We start from the raw sequence: 17,598 nt of genomic DNA on the forward strand, positions 1-17,598 counted from the left end.
TGAATATCAATTAAAGATTAAAATTTTTCTTACATACATTTCTTTTTTAAAATTGTACAAGTTTTCAAATTTTAAATAGTTCTATCTTTTATGTTTTTAAGGGAGAGGTAATAATTTACATTATAGTTTAGATCATAATCACTTCAATAATATTGTCATTATAACAAAGATTTTGACTTAAAGCATTTAAGTGAAATTAAATTTCATGAAATTAAATACCATAGCAATACTCTTGTGAACAACATTTATCATACGAAATAATGAAAAATTCAGCATTAAAAAAGTATGTTTTTTTCCCCCTTCCAAAACTTAAAATAATGTCCTAAGTTGTGTTGCTTTGATATTACAATGGCCTTGACCTCATGTTTCATAAAAACTTAAATACTTGCCGTTTGCATTAGAGAGACTTTTGCATTAGGTAGAACAAATTTCAGAGAATCACATATTAGCTGAAATTTTTTTTTCTAAAAATGCAGACACAAATTACAGTGTTTTGCATATTCCAGCTAAAACCAAATAAATAAAAAAAAAGATTACAGTAGAACCCATTGAAAATAAGAAACTGGGGAACAGAAAAATCTTTATTAAATCTGGTCACATGCTAAATCTGAACTCAAGGTTAGTATAAAAAAATTAAACATAAAAAACAATTTTCCTTAATTGCTTCCAGATATATAATTTCCCTTTGTTTGGTAAATCTGGAATCTCATAAAAGGCAGGTTCATTATAAATTATATTTAAAAAATATAAAAAAAATTTGAACAGATCCAAGAATTATAAAAATAATAAAAAAGGTATAATTCTTGGTCTGGCTCATATAAAATTTTGTTTTGAAAAATAATAACAACTGTTATAGTAAGAATTGCTATTATATGTTGGGACTTGTAGGACAGTGTTTCACACATTCAAAATACTGGTAGAACAAGTACCATGTTTGTCCTTTATAAGACTAATGTTTTAAAAGACGTTTTATAACATTTGATGAATCTTAGAAATAAAATTTAAAGAAAGTGTTTCAATTAAAAAGGACATTTTGAAATTTGTAGACACATTTCAAATTTATTATACACAGAAAATTTAAACATTTAAATAAGAAAAAAAACGTGTAAAAATGGTTAGCAAAAAATAAGTTATAATAATTTAAAAATAAGATAAAATAATTTGATATTTAAAATAAATTTTACAAATTTAAAATAATCCAATAAATTTTTCTAGTATAAAGATTATAATTTATCAAAAGAAGAGTAAACCATGTTATGATTTTTAATTTTGTTCAAATTTCACTGATAAGTTAATTATTGAGAAAACGAAAAACAGAAAAGGAAAACCTAAGAACATAAAATTTTGAAAACTGGAAATTAAAATTTATTTAATGAAAAGGGCATTATTTTATTTTAAATCTCTAACAAATTCCATGGACAAAACGAGAGAAAAATAAACTAATAGTTTTAATTTATCCAACAAGAAAGTGCAGGAAACATAAGAAAATAGCAAAAATAAATGACAAACATATTAAATCAGTTATTCAACTTTGAAAAACTCAACACTAATCTAAGAAGCTCACATTATTTAATATTAATAAAAAATAAAAAAAACAGTTTTATGATTTTGAATTTTCTTTAACTCATATTCAAGCATTTTAAGCTATTAATTATATACACATAAAATCAAGAGAAGACAAATTTGCATAACCTTTAGAGTAATATTACATTTTAAAAAGTGAAAACATATAATATTGTTTATTTAGAAGAAAATTAATAAATTTTGCACCTACCTTAAAAATGTAGCATAAAGAAACATTAAACTGATGCAACTCTAAAAGGTCTAATTTTATTATTCAGAAAGGTCTCACATTATTATTAAGAAAATAAATAATAACTATTAGAATCTCTAAACCTTATAAAATTTTTGTATAAATACTCAATAGTATGTATAAAACAAAACACTTAGTGGGATCTTTTGTTACAGAGTATTAAACATGTTTCACCATGTCAGGAAAAGAAGTAACTTTTACTTCTTGAGCAAAGAATGGGGAATTTTCTTTTGGAAAAAAAATTTATTTTCCTTGTCTGCAATAATAATTCTAAAAGCTTCTTTAACCGTTGCCTCATTTTGGACCTCTGGTAAATGGCCTATCATACGATTACATACGAGGTTAAACCTCTAACTTGACTTGGTGCTGTACAGTTTCACTTTTAAAGCACTCATTCAATACTTTTTCATTTGAATTGATACATAAAAATTTGAGCAAATAGTTAATTATCCACAATATCAAACTAATATATATATACACATATATGAGGTGTGACAATTAAATAACCGGACTATCTTAAAAATAACCTTTATTGAAAACATTATACTCCCCTTCCCTATCAATACATCGGATGCATAAAAGTTTTCCATTGCTCAAAGTAGTAATGCAGGTCATTAAGTTTCACTTTCTTCAGAAAGTCTGCCATGTTTGCTTTCATCTCTTCTACAGACTGAAAATGAGTTCCTTTCAGTGCACTTTTGGAAACAGGTAGACATTGCATAGTGTGAGATCTGGTAAGTATGGTGAATGCTCAAGCGCGTTGAGCGTCGTACATGTCAGGTTTCTTGGTACCAGTTTTGTGTAAATCTTCGTCATACGCAAGTTTTCGATCAAAATTTTTTTCATTGTCTCTCAGTCAATATTTGTCATCATTCGAACACTCAAATGTCGGTCTTCATGCACGATTATTTTTTTTTAATGTTTTCATTAAATCTTTAAGTTACCGAATGACCAGAACATTCATCATCTTTGACAACCTCCGGAACCTTCCAAAAATCGTTTGTGCCATTCAAAAATGTGACTATGTAACATGAAATTGTCTTCAAACACCTCCTTTAACAATCTAAAAAGTTCAGTTGGATTCTTTTTTAATGTCCCAAGAAATTTGAAAGTAATATGCGCTGCTCAAGTTTTAAGCTATCATGGTTGTGGCACTCCGATACAACATCTTACTCAAACAAGGTTAAAACCAACAAAACTAGATAGAGGGACGGAATGATGTGCAACCTGCTCTGAAAGCATTTAGGCAAACTATATTCGATTTCAGTTTCTCCACATAAAGCCTAATGGCTAGGGCATGCGCATTCTGGTTATTTAATTATATATATATATATATATACATACACACACATATAATACATACAAACAAAAATACTTGTTTAACCTGAAAATAATTCCAAAAGAAAAATACATTGCCACAAAAAAATACAAGAACTACATATTTTATAATTTAGAGCACTTGACCCTGGGCTCTCCCCAAACAAAATTTGTGTATTTGAAATATTTAATTCTATTCAATATTTCAAGGAATATTTTTAAGAAATATAGTTAAAAACCAGTTAATTACTTACAAATAGGTAACTCAAAATATACTACATTAGGATTGAAATCAATAAATACAATAATATTTTGCCAGTACATCAATTTACCCTTAACATTTTTGTTCCCGATCCTGCATCAGATAGGAATTAGTGCCAACGCTAAATAAACAATTTTGTATACAGAGTGATGTTACAATTGCCAGTCACACAATCACAGGAAAGAAATTCTCCCCTTCATTCAACCATTTCTACTGTGGACAATAACTATTAATTCCTCTTCTTGTGACCAGCACTCAACATGTTAAATATCTTAGCTAGTAGCATAATAAACTTAACTCAGTGGAGCGACAGCCCATTGAGGGTCAAGGCCTACTGTGCCCATCTCAGTTTGGTAGCATAATACTGTATCTTAAAACTCAACTATATTTAAACAAGGAGCTTCATTTAATTAGCAGCTTTGATTGCTGATAACTCACTAAGATAGGTGTACAGTTCACCAAGTAATTTTTTTCCTTGCATAGGCATATATGTGTGTAAGTATATATATATATAAATCAGAAGTATTTATACAGAAATGTGGTTTAGTAACTACATATATAATTTGAAAAGATACTTTTTCAATAGAATGATTATAAATATATATATATATATTTTTTTTCATTTCAACTAGAAAAAATAAAATACTAGTTACTTAGTATTGATAAATAAATCCTATATTCTCAAAGGAAACATTTACTTATTTTATTTAACACGAATAAAGCTACTTAAGGTTAACATTTTCTTATACTACACAACACTTACCTGTGTCAAGAAGACTAACGATTGTCATAAAATATAAGCTTATAAAGTTTTGACTCTGTCATTTCCAATTATACATTCTTATATATACTTCATTCTACAAACAGTACACCTTATTTCACTATAGTTATAGCAAATCTATTTCTCTAGCAGTTAGTAAACTTGACTTTTTTATAAATTAGACATTTAAAAATATGATTGCTTCTTGACATTACATTAGACAAATCATACTTATTTATTATCAGTCAAAACTTGCATTTTTTTTAGTGGTAATGAAGTAAAAACTGCAACAATAAATATCAGTAAGCAGAAATTTCTTAAATTTTATCAGCACCTAAAACCACATGATTATTAGATAGTTTATATTAAGTATAATGATGAGCGAGAACATTCAAATCAAATTTTTTAAATAAAATAACCAAGTATAAATCTTGCTAAAATAAAAATAAAATCTCCCGGTGAAATATGAAAAGTTGGCAGATATGTTATTTATAAAATATACTTCTTTAGAACTGCTCTTGATGTTTTTGTTATTATATGTTAAAATAATTGCAGGTGCTCATTTATGATTTGGTCAAATTGGAATCCCCCCCCCTCACGAAAATGTAAGTTTACAAAAATAGCATGCTACTACAAAATTTTCACTAAGAATAGATTTGTTTTAGTCATCAAATGATTAAGTCTTATATATGACTTATTTGCCACAATAAGATATCTATATAAACGTTTAGTATATATGCTTTGGTTGAATAGTTGGCCAACTCATGTTTTGTTAATTTATAGATACAGAAGCTAATATTTAATGAGGGCTAAAATTTCTGCAGTTTTTCAGCATCTCTTTGTTGGCAGGAAAAATAAGTTGGAGGTACAACATTTTCAAAATAAACTGACTAACTTTTATCAAAATAGAATTGACCCAGTATTCAAATGAGGTCTTCATACATTAAAGAAAGCAAGAAAAACTGTAGCATTAATGATGCTTAAAATAACATTTTACGCAGAAAACAAGCACAAAATTTTTTAATTTTTTAGAACACATTTACTCATGAAAGTTACATATTTGCAGCACAAAAACTTCTTTTTTAACTGCTTTTCTTGCAAATTAAATTATTGTTCCAAGTTTTGTTTTGGTATGATATATTCTGGTATACCCTTCAATGTATGAAACACCAACATTCTATAGAATGCCTAGACATTGTATATAACGCTGGGCACTTCTAAGCAAAATATGAAATATGATAATTATTACATACATTCCCTAGGTATTGTATAAGGCATTATATATAATGACAAATGCTATTTGGCAAAGTTAAAAAGCTTTTGATAAGGCTATTATATAAATGATGTGCATTCCTCATAAATAAAAATGTTGTTCTGAAAAAATGAGAGTGCCATTAAAAAAATTTATTCAAATACATTAAGAAAAATATGACTGAACATTTGCAATACGACTGAACAGAAACTTAAATTCTAGTATAAAAAAAAAAAGGAAATGATTTTTGTTTTGTTAATTTATTTTCCAGTATCTATGTATTTCATAAAATAAAAAAGAATCCAATACCAAAATATTTTAGAATTAAAAAAAACAATTCAAAATTCTTAAATAATATAAAAACTCATTGCAACTACTTTAGTAGTCTAGTAATGGCAAATTCATCATTTGACTTCTCATTATTTAAATACGATAGTTGAAATTTTGACAAAAAAATACTTGAGTTGAAAAATAAAACATAATGCATAAGAAAAGTTCTTTAAAGCATAATAAAAACTACAACATCACTATTTAAAAAAATGCTATTTTGTTTCTCTAATTGTAAAACCAGAACCTTTGCAAAGATTATTTACCAGATATAAAAAAATGTATAAGTTGAGGCAGTTTAGAGACTTAATGGCGTGAGTAAATTAATATAGAATATTGCTATAGTGCTCACACCATAGATCAAATCATTTCTTTAATAATTCTTCCACATAGTGCAACTTTAGGCATTCCAATATTTATAAATTATTAAGCATTTATTATCTTTTTGGAGCCACAAGGGAAATTTTCGTTTAGAAAAAATAGCTATCAAATTAATACTGTTTACATATTTAGCTTAGGTTAAAATTTTGTAAATTTTTTTGACTAAAATATCAAAGAAAAAAAACTTGTTATAGCTTTTAAGTGCTCAATAGTGCTAAAAAAATCATAAATTGCTAAAAAATATTTATTATTTCTATAAAATAAACTGCTATAAATTTACAATAAATTTTAATTTGAGCTTATTGAGAGTAAAAAAATATTTCTAAACTAAAGTGCACACTACAAATAAAATTCAAAAGAGGCTTACAAGTTTACTGAAATCATTGTAAAATAAAAGTAAATTATTTTCATGAATATAGAAACTTAAAAAAAAAAAAATTCTGTTAATGATAAACCTAATCAAATAAAGTTTGTATCAAAATAAAATTAAAATAGTTATTTTGTAAAAATAAACTATTCTAATACCAATATAGTAAATATTTATAAAAAAAATACAGTCTAACTGAATTATGATAAGAATGTAGGGATCAAAGCAATTAGTTGTTAAATAAGGGTGCTTGTTAAACCAGTCAGCTGAAATTATTAAAAACAATAATTATAATGTGCAAAAATGAATAAGAAAATGTTCAAAAACAAATATAAATAACATAAAAAGTGTCAACTAATCTTTTTATGTTATTCTTTTAATGAAATCTTCTTCATTATTCAAAACTAAATGTTTTCTCACACGTAATATTCACTTCTTTTCTATAATTAGATCTCAAGCATGTATGAGTTTTAAAATTTTATAGTTTTCCCTTTACTAACTATGAGAAATACATTATTCCCTCGACCTATTTAATGGACCAATTGTAATTACTCAGGTTTTTCTAAGACTTAATATTATTATTAGATGAGACTAATTTTTATTCAGGAGCACTTTGGTTTTGTATAACTTGGATGTTCGTTCTCTGACTATAATGGTTAAATAAACTTTTTAAATCCTGTGCCTGTTTGCTCAGCTTGCCCGACTGTCATCCTTACATATATTTGTAGTGATTGAGATAGCATTTAAGTATCTTTTTTTTTTCGTAATGGGATCTTAGCAAATCCTTGGTAGTTTAAATAGTGCTTGATATACATGGTGCAAAATACATCCTTTCTAGTATTTATTGATTCCAGAAAAGTTTGCCAATTTCTTCGCTAACTCCATGCCATAGTGGTAGATTGTTTCTTCCGCATCACTGTCAGATTCTCCGTTTTACAACCTTTTGGCAAGAAACATGCACAAAGACACAAACAATAGGTAAAAAATGTTTATAATATAAACACATATGATGTTTTGAACTTAAGTGGCATTTTTATACTCTTTGAAGGAAATGTTCAGGAACCCTCTTCATTCCCACTTTTTTATATGAGTTTTATGGCATTTAAATTAATTTATTACAATTTTCTTTATCATATCAGAGTTCATTATAAATAAGCTTGACTGTTTTTCAATTTCTTGATATGCTGGCACTTATTGGTAATTTAAATTACTATTCAGTACACATTATAAACTTAATTTTTCGGAATAGCAGTGGTTAACTTTAAAATATCAGGTAATTTACAGCTTAATTAATTTGAAATAAAAACCATTTTAAAATTATTGTAGTTCAGAGAAGCAGAAAAAGCCGGTTTATAGCAGTGAGTAGGCGAAAAAACTCTTGTTGCTCCATTTCTAGCATGCATTTAAATAGTGCTACAACAATTTTCAACAATATAGTTTCAATACAATAGATAAATTTAACCTGAAATAATTGAAAACCTTCTAACCTTATCTATCAGTTCGAAATGCTTAGATAATATTAAACTGTCTGAATACCAAAATAATATTTTATATTATATTGGGAGTTATTTAATTTAATTAATGTTATGTCAATAAATTATAAGGTGTCAATCTTAAAAATGATTTAACGTTAGAATTATTTTTGGCCTTCATTACTCAGTGTAATTTAAAATTATGTTTTAAGGTAGTTTTTGAACTTATTTTGCTGAAAAGGCAGTTAATTTTAAGCTAAGAAAGATTAATAATAAATGAATATTTTTCAAAAGAAGTTGCAGACTTTTCTCATACAACTTAGAATCGAGGAGATCCATACATCCCAAATAATCAGACAAATCGATAGATTCATAAATGTGCCTAAAATTACACTTTGACTTCATAAAGAGCAATTAAAAGCTGTGATTCTAATCACCCAAAGCTTTTGAAATTGATTTCATTTTCACATCAGTTTTAGTCATAGTATAGTTCATTTTTATATTCATACATTTTTAAATATTTGTTGAATTTTTAATATACAGGGTGTTTATTTAGTCCCAGACCCATTTTGATGTTTAATAACTCATAAAATAATAAAGATAGATTAAAATTAATAACATAAATGGTTAGATAGACTCAAAAAGTTTCATGACCCTTGTCAATGAACTTCCACGTGTGCCCCCTTCGTCGCACGGAGAATATCAAGTCAATAGTCAATTTCACGCCAGGTAGAGGCAAGCATGTCGGCATCCACAGAGGCTATGCGGTTGTAATTCTGGCTTTTAGGTCATCATGTTCCACACGATCCTCCTGTAAACATTGTCCTTTATAAATCCCCAAAGAAAAAAGTTGATTGAGGTGGAGGTGGATTGAGGTGAACCCCAATGAGGTGGTACACCATCTTGTTGCAAAAAGACATGTGGCTGAAGCTCTTCTAGTTGTGGAAATATGAAGGTATATGTGGGTATCATCGTTCGTAGTTCTTTGAATGACCATTTTCCAGGAAGATGGATTGGGCGAGGAGGTCCAATTCCTTGGCCACCCAGATCATCTGATATAACACCGCTGAACTTTTTTCTTTGGGGATTCATAAAGGACAATGTTTACAGGAGGATCGCGTCGAGCATTGATGATCTAAAAGCTAGAATTTCAACCGCAATAGCCTCTGTGGATGCCGACATGCTTGCCGCTACCTGGCGTGAAAATGACTATCGACTTGATATTCTCCGTGCAACAAAGGGAGCACATGTGGAAGTTCATTGACAAGGGTCATGAACCTTTTTGAGTCTATCTAACCATTTATGTTATTAATTTTAATCTATCTTTATTATTTTATGAGTCATTAAACATCAAAATGGGTCCGGGACTTTATAAACACCCTGTATTTTTGAAATAGTATCATTTATTTATATTGCATAATTTAGTCTTACATGTGATATATTTATCTGGAAAACTTTATTGAAATGATAAATTTATATTCAAATATATTCTAAACTTTTATTGTTAAATTAGTGCAATTTACATATACAATATTAAATTGCACTAATTACATTACATTAAATTAGTGCAGTTTACTTTATTTTGATTTTGTATGTGATACATTTATCTGACAATTTTTTAACTTACTTCAGTTTATTTAAATTAGATGTATCTTTTAGGAAAATTTTGTGTTCACAAAAGCATTTTATTATACATAATAAAGAATTTTTGATGTTATAAGATTTTTTTTCCATTTTATTTAAATAAACACACTTTTAGTTAAAATAAAACACATATTTCGCTATTTACACTTTTGGTTTAAATAAAAAAAAATTTGAATAATTATAACTTTGAATGAAATATTTAACAGAATTCAACTGTCATTCATCAGAAAGTTTCCTCATTTAGCCTTTTTTAACTGACAAATGGGAGAAAACAAGATCTTTGAAAAACGACAATAGAAACATGGCTCCAGTTCAATCTCTAGGTCATTGGGTACAAAAGGAAAAAATCACTGAAGTATGCCAAAACTATTAAATATAAACAAAACTAATGAAATTCAGATAATAGAAAATAAAATTAAGAATACTAAAGCCGACTATAAAATTAAATAAGAATTTATTATAATAAAAAGAGGAACACAGTGCTCCAAAAAATCATACACAAGAAAATGATAATTACATTGCTAAAATTAAAATGAAACAAATTTTGAAGTTATGAACATAGATCTTCTTGCCTTATAAGAAAGTTCTTTAAAACATTTCTTCCGATGAATTACCTTCTGGAGATTTCATAAGAAGGGATATTATCATGCTAAAAGAAAAAATAATCATAAAATTCTCAACACACTCCCATTATTACTAAAAAAAGTATTTAATTAGATATTTAATGAAGAAAGTTTCTAGAAATTTTGTTAGAAATATTTAGCAAGTGCAAAAAAATCAAAACTAAAAATTTTTCTTTTTCAAATTTCGAAAAGGGAGGGTCTGTTTTAGCTATAATACACATGAATGAACTAAGTTACAATGAAGGGTAAATTAAGCATCAGCAACCATTTCCCAAATTTGTTCTTTAACTGACCAATTTTTTCCCACTTGCACAAGTTTTTAAACTAATTTTGCTTTAGCTTACAACTTTCTCATTGAATAAGAAAAGAACTGGTTTATTGACAGGAAGAATAGCAGGCACAAGTAAAAGGACATCGTTAGGGGTCACAAACACTCAATCAGTTATAAAAAAAAGGAAAATAATAAAAAAATAGGGAAAAAAGTCATTTAATAACAATACATTTTCAATCTGCAAAAATAAAAGTTTTAGCTGGAAGAATTCACAAATAAGCGTACTAGATAATGCCAATAATCCCAATTGAACAAAATGTATATTATATGTAATTACATAATCCTGGTTTACTTATTTTGGGAGGGGGTTGCAGCCACATTATCTATTTCTTTGTTATGGTCCAGCTAGAAAATCTTTCAAAAAGGTAAAAATTACATATATCACACATATAAATAGGACTATGTACTTTATTTTATAATCGGTATCAAACAGCTGACCCATTTTTGGTTTTATGATTATCAATGTTCAACTCCGAAGTCTTGCAATTATGAACCCAACCCAGAAGACAAGAGAATTTATGGATCAAGCATTGGGGCAAACTAACCTTCCTAGACTTCTTGATAGAATTAGCCCATGTTTATGTTAGATGGAAAGGGAAACCAGAATACCCTTCCGGGCAATTCAACCAGAAGGTCAACCAGATAACTAAAATTTGAAACTTAATATTTTTAAGCAAACAAGGTATCATTTTCAAGGTAAAAAACTGAAGATTTAAAAATAATGAACTTTAGCTTAATATCATCAGTTTTCAATAAGTTACAGGGTGTAATATGAGGGGCTACATCATTTGAAAATTTTAACCATGGTAAGTAAATCTCTAACAAGTACAGTTTTTTTGAAAAATTTACACTAATAATAAAAAATGGAATAAATAATAATTAAAGTAAACTGTAACAAAAAAAATTATCTTGCACAAATGTGTAGAAACATTTCACATTTCGATTTATAGAAAAATTCCCAAGATGCACTTTTGATATTACCCCAACACCAAAATACATATTTAAATGCACTGTGCCAGTAGGATTTAACATTATTAAATTATTTTTTTCTGTTTAAAGCAAGATTCTAAGTGTCAATTGTATAGTCTAGGGGTGCACAACCTACGGCTCACGGGCCACATGCGGCCTGCCGACTAAGGAAGTGTGGCCCGCGAGAGCTTCTAAACACAATTTTAAAATTAAAAAAAAATTCAAAAAAAAATTACTAATAATCGAATATTTTTAATCTCACTTTTGAATCACCACGTTTCGACGCACTCAATTTTTACAGATTCTATGGTAAACGTTTAACGCGTTTGCTTTAAGCTGATTTTATCGTAAATCTAGATCTTATTTAAGCAGTATTTCCACTTTTCAACATCATTTCGAAAATCACGAATTTCGATTACGATATTACTACGACACTCAAGTTTAGATCGTCCATTTAAATAAACACTTTTGGCGCACTGTTAATGTGTCGATTTCGTCGTAAATCTAGGTGACTTTTTATCTTTCTCTTTTTCGGCAGTTATTGCTATGCATTCCCATGAAGTATAAAAAATTCCAATGATTTTATTACATGTGAATTTTCAATCGCGCATTTGACATGCTTTACTCGTGCTGAGTTCAGCATAAATTTAAGTGATTTTTTTCTCATTATATCCCTAATTTAAATGCAATGTAATTGCAGCCTGAGAAATTCACAAAGTGGAGGAAAACGTGAATTCTGCTCAGTGTAATTTTGATTTCAATTTTTTGTTAGAAAGGAAAGAAAACGTTTACTATATAAAAAAAATGTAATATTCAATAAAAAGAAAATAATAAAGTACAATAAGCATAGAATTTTATTTTGAACTATAAGTTTTTGTTAAAAATTTTATAAATTTTCTTTAAATAAAATATTTAATTTGTTGCTCATTTACGTCGTATTAGAGCTGCACAAAGGGCTATTGGCGACGGTCTGAGAAACATCCCTGAGGATGATCCAAAGACATGCCATCACAGTTTTGATCCTCTGCAGAGGGGATTGCGCTCCCGTTTTGGTAGTACGACGACCTGTAAGCGAAGTCGAGCAGTTTACGGAAGATCAGTTCAACGAGTACCGATACTGCACACCCTCGGTCCCTACGTAGACTGATCCAAGTAGTCAACCACCCGCACACTGACCACAGGCAGTAACGCTAGACTTCGGTGATCTGCTGGGAACCGTGTCTTAACTATCAGTCCACTGTGGGACAAATATTTAATTTATAATACTTAATATATAATAAATTTTTTCCTACTTTCACTCTGTGAGCATGGCAATTCTTTAAAATTAGAATTTATTTTTGATAAGAATTTTTGCATTGTGTAATATGATTTAAAAAAAAAACATTTATTTTCTCCAATGTTTATTTATTTTAATAAATCTATTTTTGAATGAATTCTAATAATTGAACACCTTTAATTTTCTACAAATATATTATTATTATACTGATAAAAAAAATTAGAACACTAAACCCCAAGGGTCTGTGCAGGTCGAATTTACTACCGTTTAGCGGTACCTTCACATATTCAACTTTAGAAAAAATGATAGTTTCACAAAATACTTTTTCGTATAATTGTATTTTTGTATCCCTTAAGAAGCGATAAATCCATATTTTTACCATATTTTTATGTTGACTTTTTAATATAATTTTTCACAAATTATGTCTAAATTTTCACAAAATAGGTACCTCTCAGAAAAACCTAGACAGACCCTTAAACACATTCAAAAAAATATTAGCACATTTGCCATCAACATGTCTAAATATATCTGCGGCCCTTCGTTAGTCAACCTGCTGTGAAAGTGGCCCTTCACTCAAAAAGGTATTGCACCCCTAGTATAGTCTATTTTGAAAATAATAAATTGAATTTGGAAAAATTGGATTTCGAAAATAATAAATATTTTTATTAAAAATTAATAATTCATTAGTTTTTACGTCCGATACTATTTACTTCTGGCGCCACTGATTTTGTATTATTATATTTATTTTCACCTACTATTTAACTTTTTCTTAATAAAATGAAGTGAAATATGAATAGAAACTGTCTAAATATTCTCTTAGGTTAATTTCGAACAATGTATTTCACCTCCGTAATCTAATAAAATCCGCTTAACTATGCTGCATTTAAAAGTATTTATATTAGAACTTTTTATTTCATTTCATCTTTTTTTTTAATTTTACCTATTTATCTTCTTTTTTGGGGGGGATAAGCAAATCAGTTTGGATTTTTTGAGAAACAATTTAACTTCATTTTAGAACATTTAAAAATTAATCATTTTGCTTAGAACCTGGAAAAAGGCATGTATTTGGATCAAAACCTTTTTAGAACATTCTGCAGTTATCTATTTTTTGTAATTGTTCCTTTTTTAGAAAAGCGACTCAAGCCCATATTCAGAAAACCGTTTTTGAGTTTAAGCACATTGCTTCCCTCATCATGCAGAAATAGAATGACTGAACGTAATTCACATTTGGCGGGAGACTATATTTCGAAGCATGTTTATGTGCCCCCTACATTCTCAGAAATGACAACCACGAATCTATGTTTTCCCGGGACAACTAAAAACACAACGCAAAACGTCTGCGAAGAAACCTAGCAGATTTTACCAGCAACTTTCCTTTAGCGACCAATCAGACCTTGAAAACAAAATAACCCTCATATAATGTTAATTTTCATAACAGAATGCAGTTAAGTATGAATACTCAAAACAACTCTTAGATAATATGCTAAAGGTGATTTCTTAATAGATATTTTTAATACATGTTTAATTTTTGCATACCTAATCATAAAATTATAAATTAAAGCTAAGACTTTTTAATTATTTTTTTCATAAATTTCTGAATTTTCATTTTTAAATCAATGATTAATTACATACAATTTTTATAAAAATTTGATAAATTTGTAAACAATTTTAAAGCTTTTTTAATATTCTGATCCAAAAAACACCAAAACATTTGTGAGCATTTTAAAGTGCATTTTCAGTTATTAGCAGAGGTGCAAAAAACCCACCTACCCAGTAAAATCCGCCCGAGTTTTACTGGGTAAAACCCACTCTGAAAAACCTATCCTAAAGTGGGTTATACTGGGATTTTCTAAGATTGATTTCTTTTTTATCCTCCGTTATGTTAAAGAGCTATTCTATTGAAATATATATGTAGTCTAGCCTAAAAAAAATTAACCTATAGTGAAAAAACTAATTGTGTTGGAGACTGGAGAGTCACCTTGCTGGCTAGATTTGATGGTAAGGCCATTGATTAGTCGGTGCCATTGATTCGCTTTCTATGCAAACATAAATGTTTCCTCAAATATTTTTTAAGATTAAATATAAATAAAAAGTAATCCGGTGTTAAAATAAGTTTCAAATGTGTGATGCATGTGAGTACATATAACATTTTGTATAGTGATGTCAGAAGAAACTTTTTTCAGATTTTTGCATTAATTTATTTGTATTAATTATTAATTACCTATATGTTAAGTTAATTTATAAAATTAAACTTAATTATTAACATAAAAATAAGCTTTTTTACAATAAGGTACCTATCCCTGCCCTCTCTTTTGAAAAAAACCCCATTAAAACATGATACACCCAGAAAAACCCACACAGGTTGAGTTTTTCTAGAAAAACCCGGGTTTTTTGCAACCCTGGTTATTAGAAATAATAAAATTTGTACATTTTATATAGAGTAAGATATGATATAGCTCAATTATTATTTTTTTTTCTTTACACTTTGATAGCTTTTTAGTATTTTGCTTAGGATTCACAATTATTATTGTAAGGTAAAAAATTAGTTATTATTTTGGAGCTAAAAATTATTTTTTTAAAGAGAATTAATTAAAAACCAAATTAATAACTAAAAATTTCATTGGAATTAGAAAAAAAAACAGTTGAGAAAAATTTTAACTCTAAACAAAAAAATCCATCAACTAAAAATAATATAAGTACACAATTTGTCTAGCTATAAGTGTACATATTTATTTAGAAAAATAAGGATAACAAAAATATTGAAGACATATTGCTACAGGTCACATTGATTATGAAATTCTGTATTAAACTTAAATGAATTTAAGTATGAGGCCTTTCTAGGACATGATTGACTTGCTGTTCATCTGCACCGCATAGGCATTTCAATCATACTTTTTCACTTTGTGACTCTGGAAGTAATGGACAGGGACCATTTCAGAATGAAATGGAACACGGGTGGTTTTTTCCAAATCCAAAAAAAATCAAGATTCAACAATCTCATCAAAACAATAATTTTGATCTTTTTGCAATCATGGAGATTAATATAAAACTATGTATTTTTTAAAAAAAAAATTAAATGTTAAAAAGTTTTAACTTTTTGTACTACATAAAATTCTCTTAGTTTTCAAATTAAACTATTTTTTTTTAATTGACATCACTTAGCAATTACAATGGTTCAAACTCAGTTTTTATAATTTTTCTAAATTTTCTTCCAGTGTCCTAAAAAAATCCCAACCCTATTCAAAATTTAATTAGTACACCTTTTAGAAAAGTCTTTGAATAATTGTTCTTCCAGAAATAATCTTTCCAATAATATACTAGAAAAACACTTTCACTTGAAATTTTAAAGTAAATATGGGCATCACTGTAATCATATAAATCATTACATTTCATCATATAAATCTCTATGAATGCTCATTGAAGCATGGCTGAGAACTGAAGAACAATTTTAAGAAGAAAAAAAAGAGAATAATTAAATTTTTTTTTTTTTTTGAATAAAATGGTTACAATTTTTTGGAGAAACTATTAGGACTTACAAAAAGAAAAAAACTTACCAATACAAATAAACAAAGAAGAAGATCAAATAGAAAGCTAATCTAATCATGGAATCTCTCATATGTTGTTTCAAATTTCCTCTATTGTGAATTTCTGTAGGATCATATATACCAAAATTTCCCGATGGGACAGTCACTTTTCTATAAAATAAAATAAAAATTTAAAAAAAGATAAATGAATAACAAAAGGTTAAACTGGGTTATCAAATCAACAATTTCAAATAAATCTAAGTTTAATAATTTTATTTAAAATAATTCAATGCACTTGTATAACACAAAAAAAATAACCTCCTGCACAAAATAAGAAAAGAAAAACTTTTACTGGTTGCCATCACCAATAACAGGAGCTAAGACATGGGTCGCCAAACTTTTTTGATCATCGACCCCTAAGTAATTTTTCGAAATCTGCATCAACCCCCATAAAAGTAATTTTATGTTAACGATTTTAAACATTTATTAAAGTAATAGTACATTGTGTAACAGTAGTTTTATGAAAAATACATTAATGTTGAAATTTAATATTTATTAAATAATAAGAAAGGTTTTTGCTTCTAATCAATGAGATGGGTGCGTCTGGTGTTTTTTTGCAAGGTTCGCTATATTGGGTTTAAAATTGGTCAATTTTAATATTAAATCCCCTAGAAACTCCACATTCCATTTATTTCTGTACTTAGTTAAGATTGAATTTACGTGACTGAAACCGGCTTCAACCATATAGGAACTNAAAGTCGAACTTCCGATATGTCGAAGTTTTTCGTCAGTCCTATCAGATTCGAGTTATCGAGAATTCACTGTATTTATATTTGTCCAAAATTTTCTTATTGATAAATTTTTAAAAAGCGTCTTTGCTTCAAGATCTGACAATTCAGCAAGCTCATCTTGCAGGTTGATGTCCAATTTGAACAGAAAATGGCACAACAATCTAATCAGGGATGTCAATGTTTTTCATTTGCTAGTAAAAGAAATTTTATCTTGCTAAAAATAATCACCTTATTCTCAACTTGATAATGTAAAAGAGTAAAACACTTGTACTTTTAAAGTTTAATATATATATATATATATATGGGTCATTCTCACGAAAACTGTAATTTTTCAGTTCATAAAATCCCAAAAAAGTAAAGTGAATAAAAAGCTCTGAAACTTTCTATATTAATAGAAATATGTAATGGCATTATAAAGAAAGTATATATCCTATAAATTATACTTAATATTTAAAGTAATTAATTTTTTAAATAATTAATTTATAATTA

The 17,598-nt window shown here is 27.8% G+C and overlaps 1 protein-coding gene across 1 annotated transcript in view; it reads right to left on the reverse strand.

Moving 5' to 3' along the window:
- Window positions 1-10,032: 10,032 nt before the first annotated feature.
- LOC107442979 (cornichon-like protein) overlaps window positions 10,033-17,598 on the reverse strand; it is a 14,837-nt gene continuing 7,271 nt past the window's right edge. Inside the window, exons 4-5 of the mRNA XM_016056702.4 lie at window positions 16,349-16,489; window positions 10,033-10,244 (exon numbers count right to left, since the gene is read on the reverse strand). Coding sequence (XP_015912188.1) covers window positions 10,184-10,244; window positions 16,349-16,489 — 202 coding nt within the window. The 3' untranslated portion in view covers window positions 10,033-10,183. The remainder of the gene's footprint in view (window positions 10,245-16,348; window positions 16,490-17,598) is intronic.

Source organism: Parasteatoda tepidariorum, chromosome X1 (assembly GCF_043381705.1).
Source record: "Parasteatoda tepidariorum isolate YZ-2023 chromosome X1, CAS_Ptep_4.0, whole genome shotgun sequence".
NCBI classification, from domain to species: Eukaryota; Metazoa; Arthropoda; class Arachnida; order Araneae; family Theridiidae; genus Parasteatoda; species Parasteatoda tepidariorum.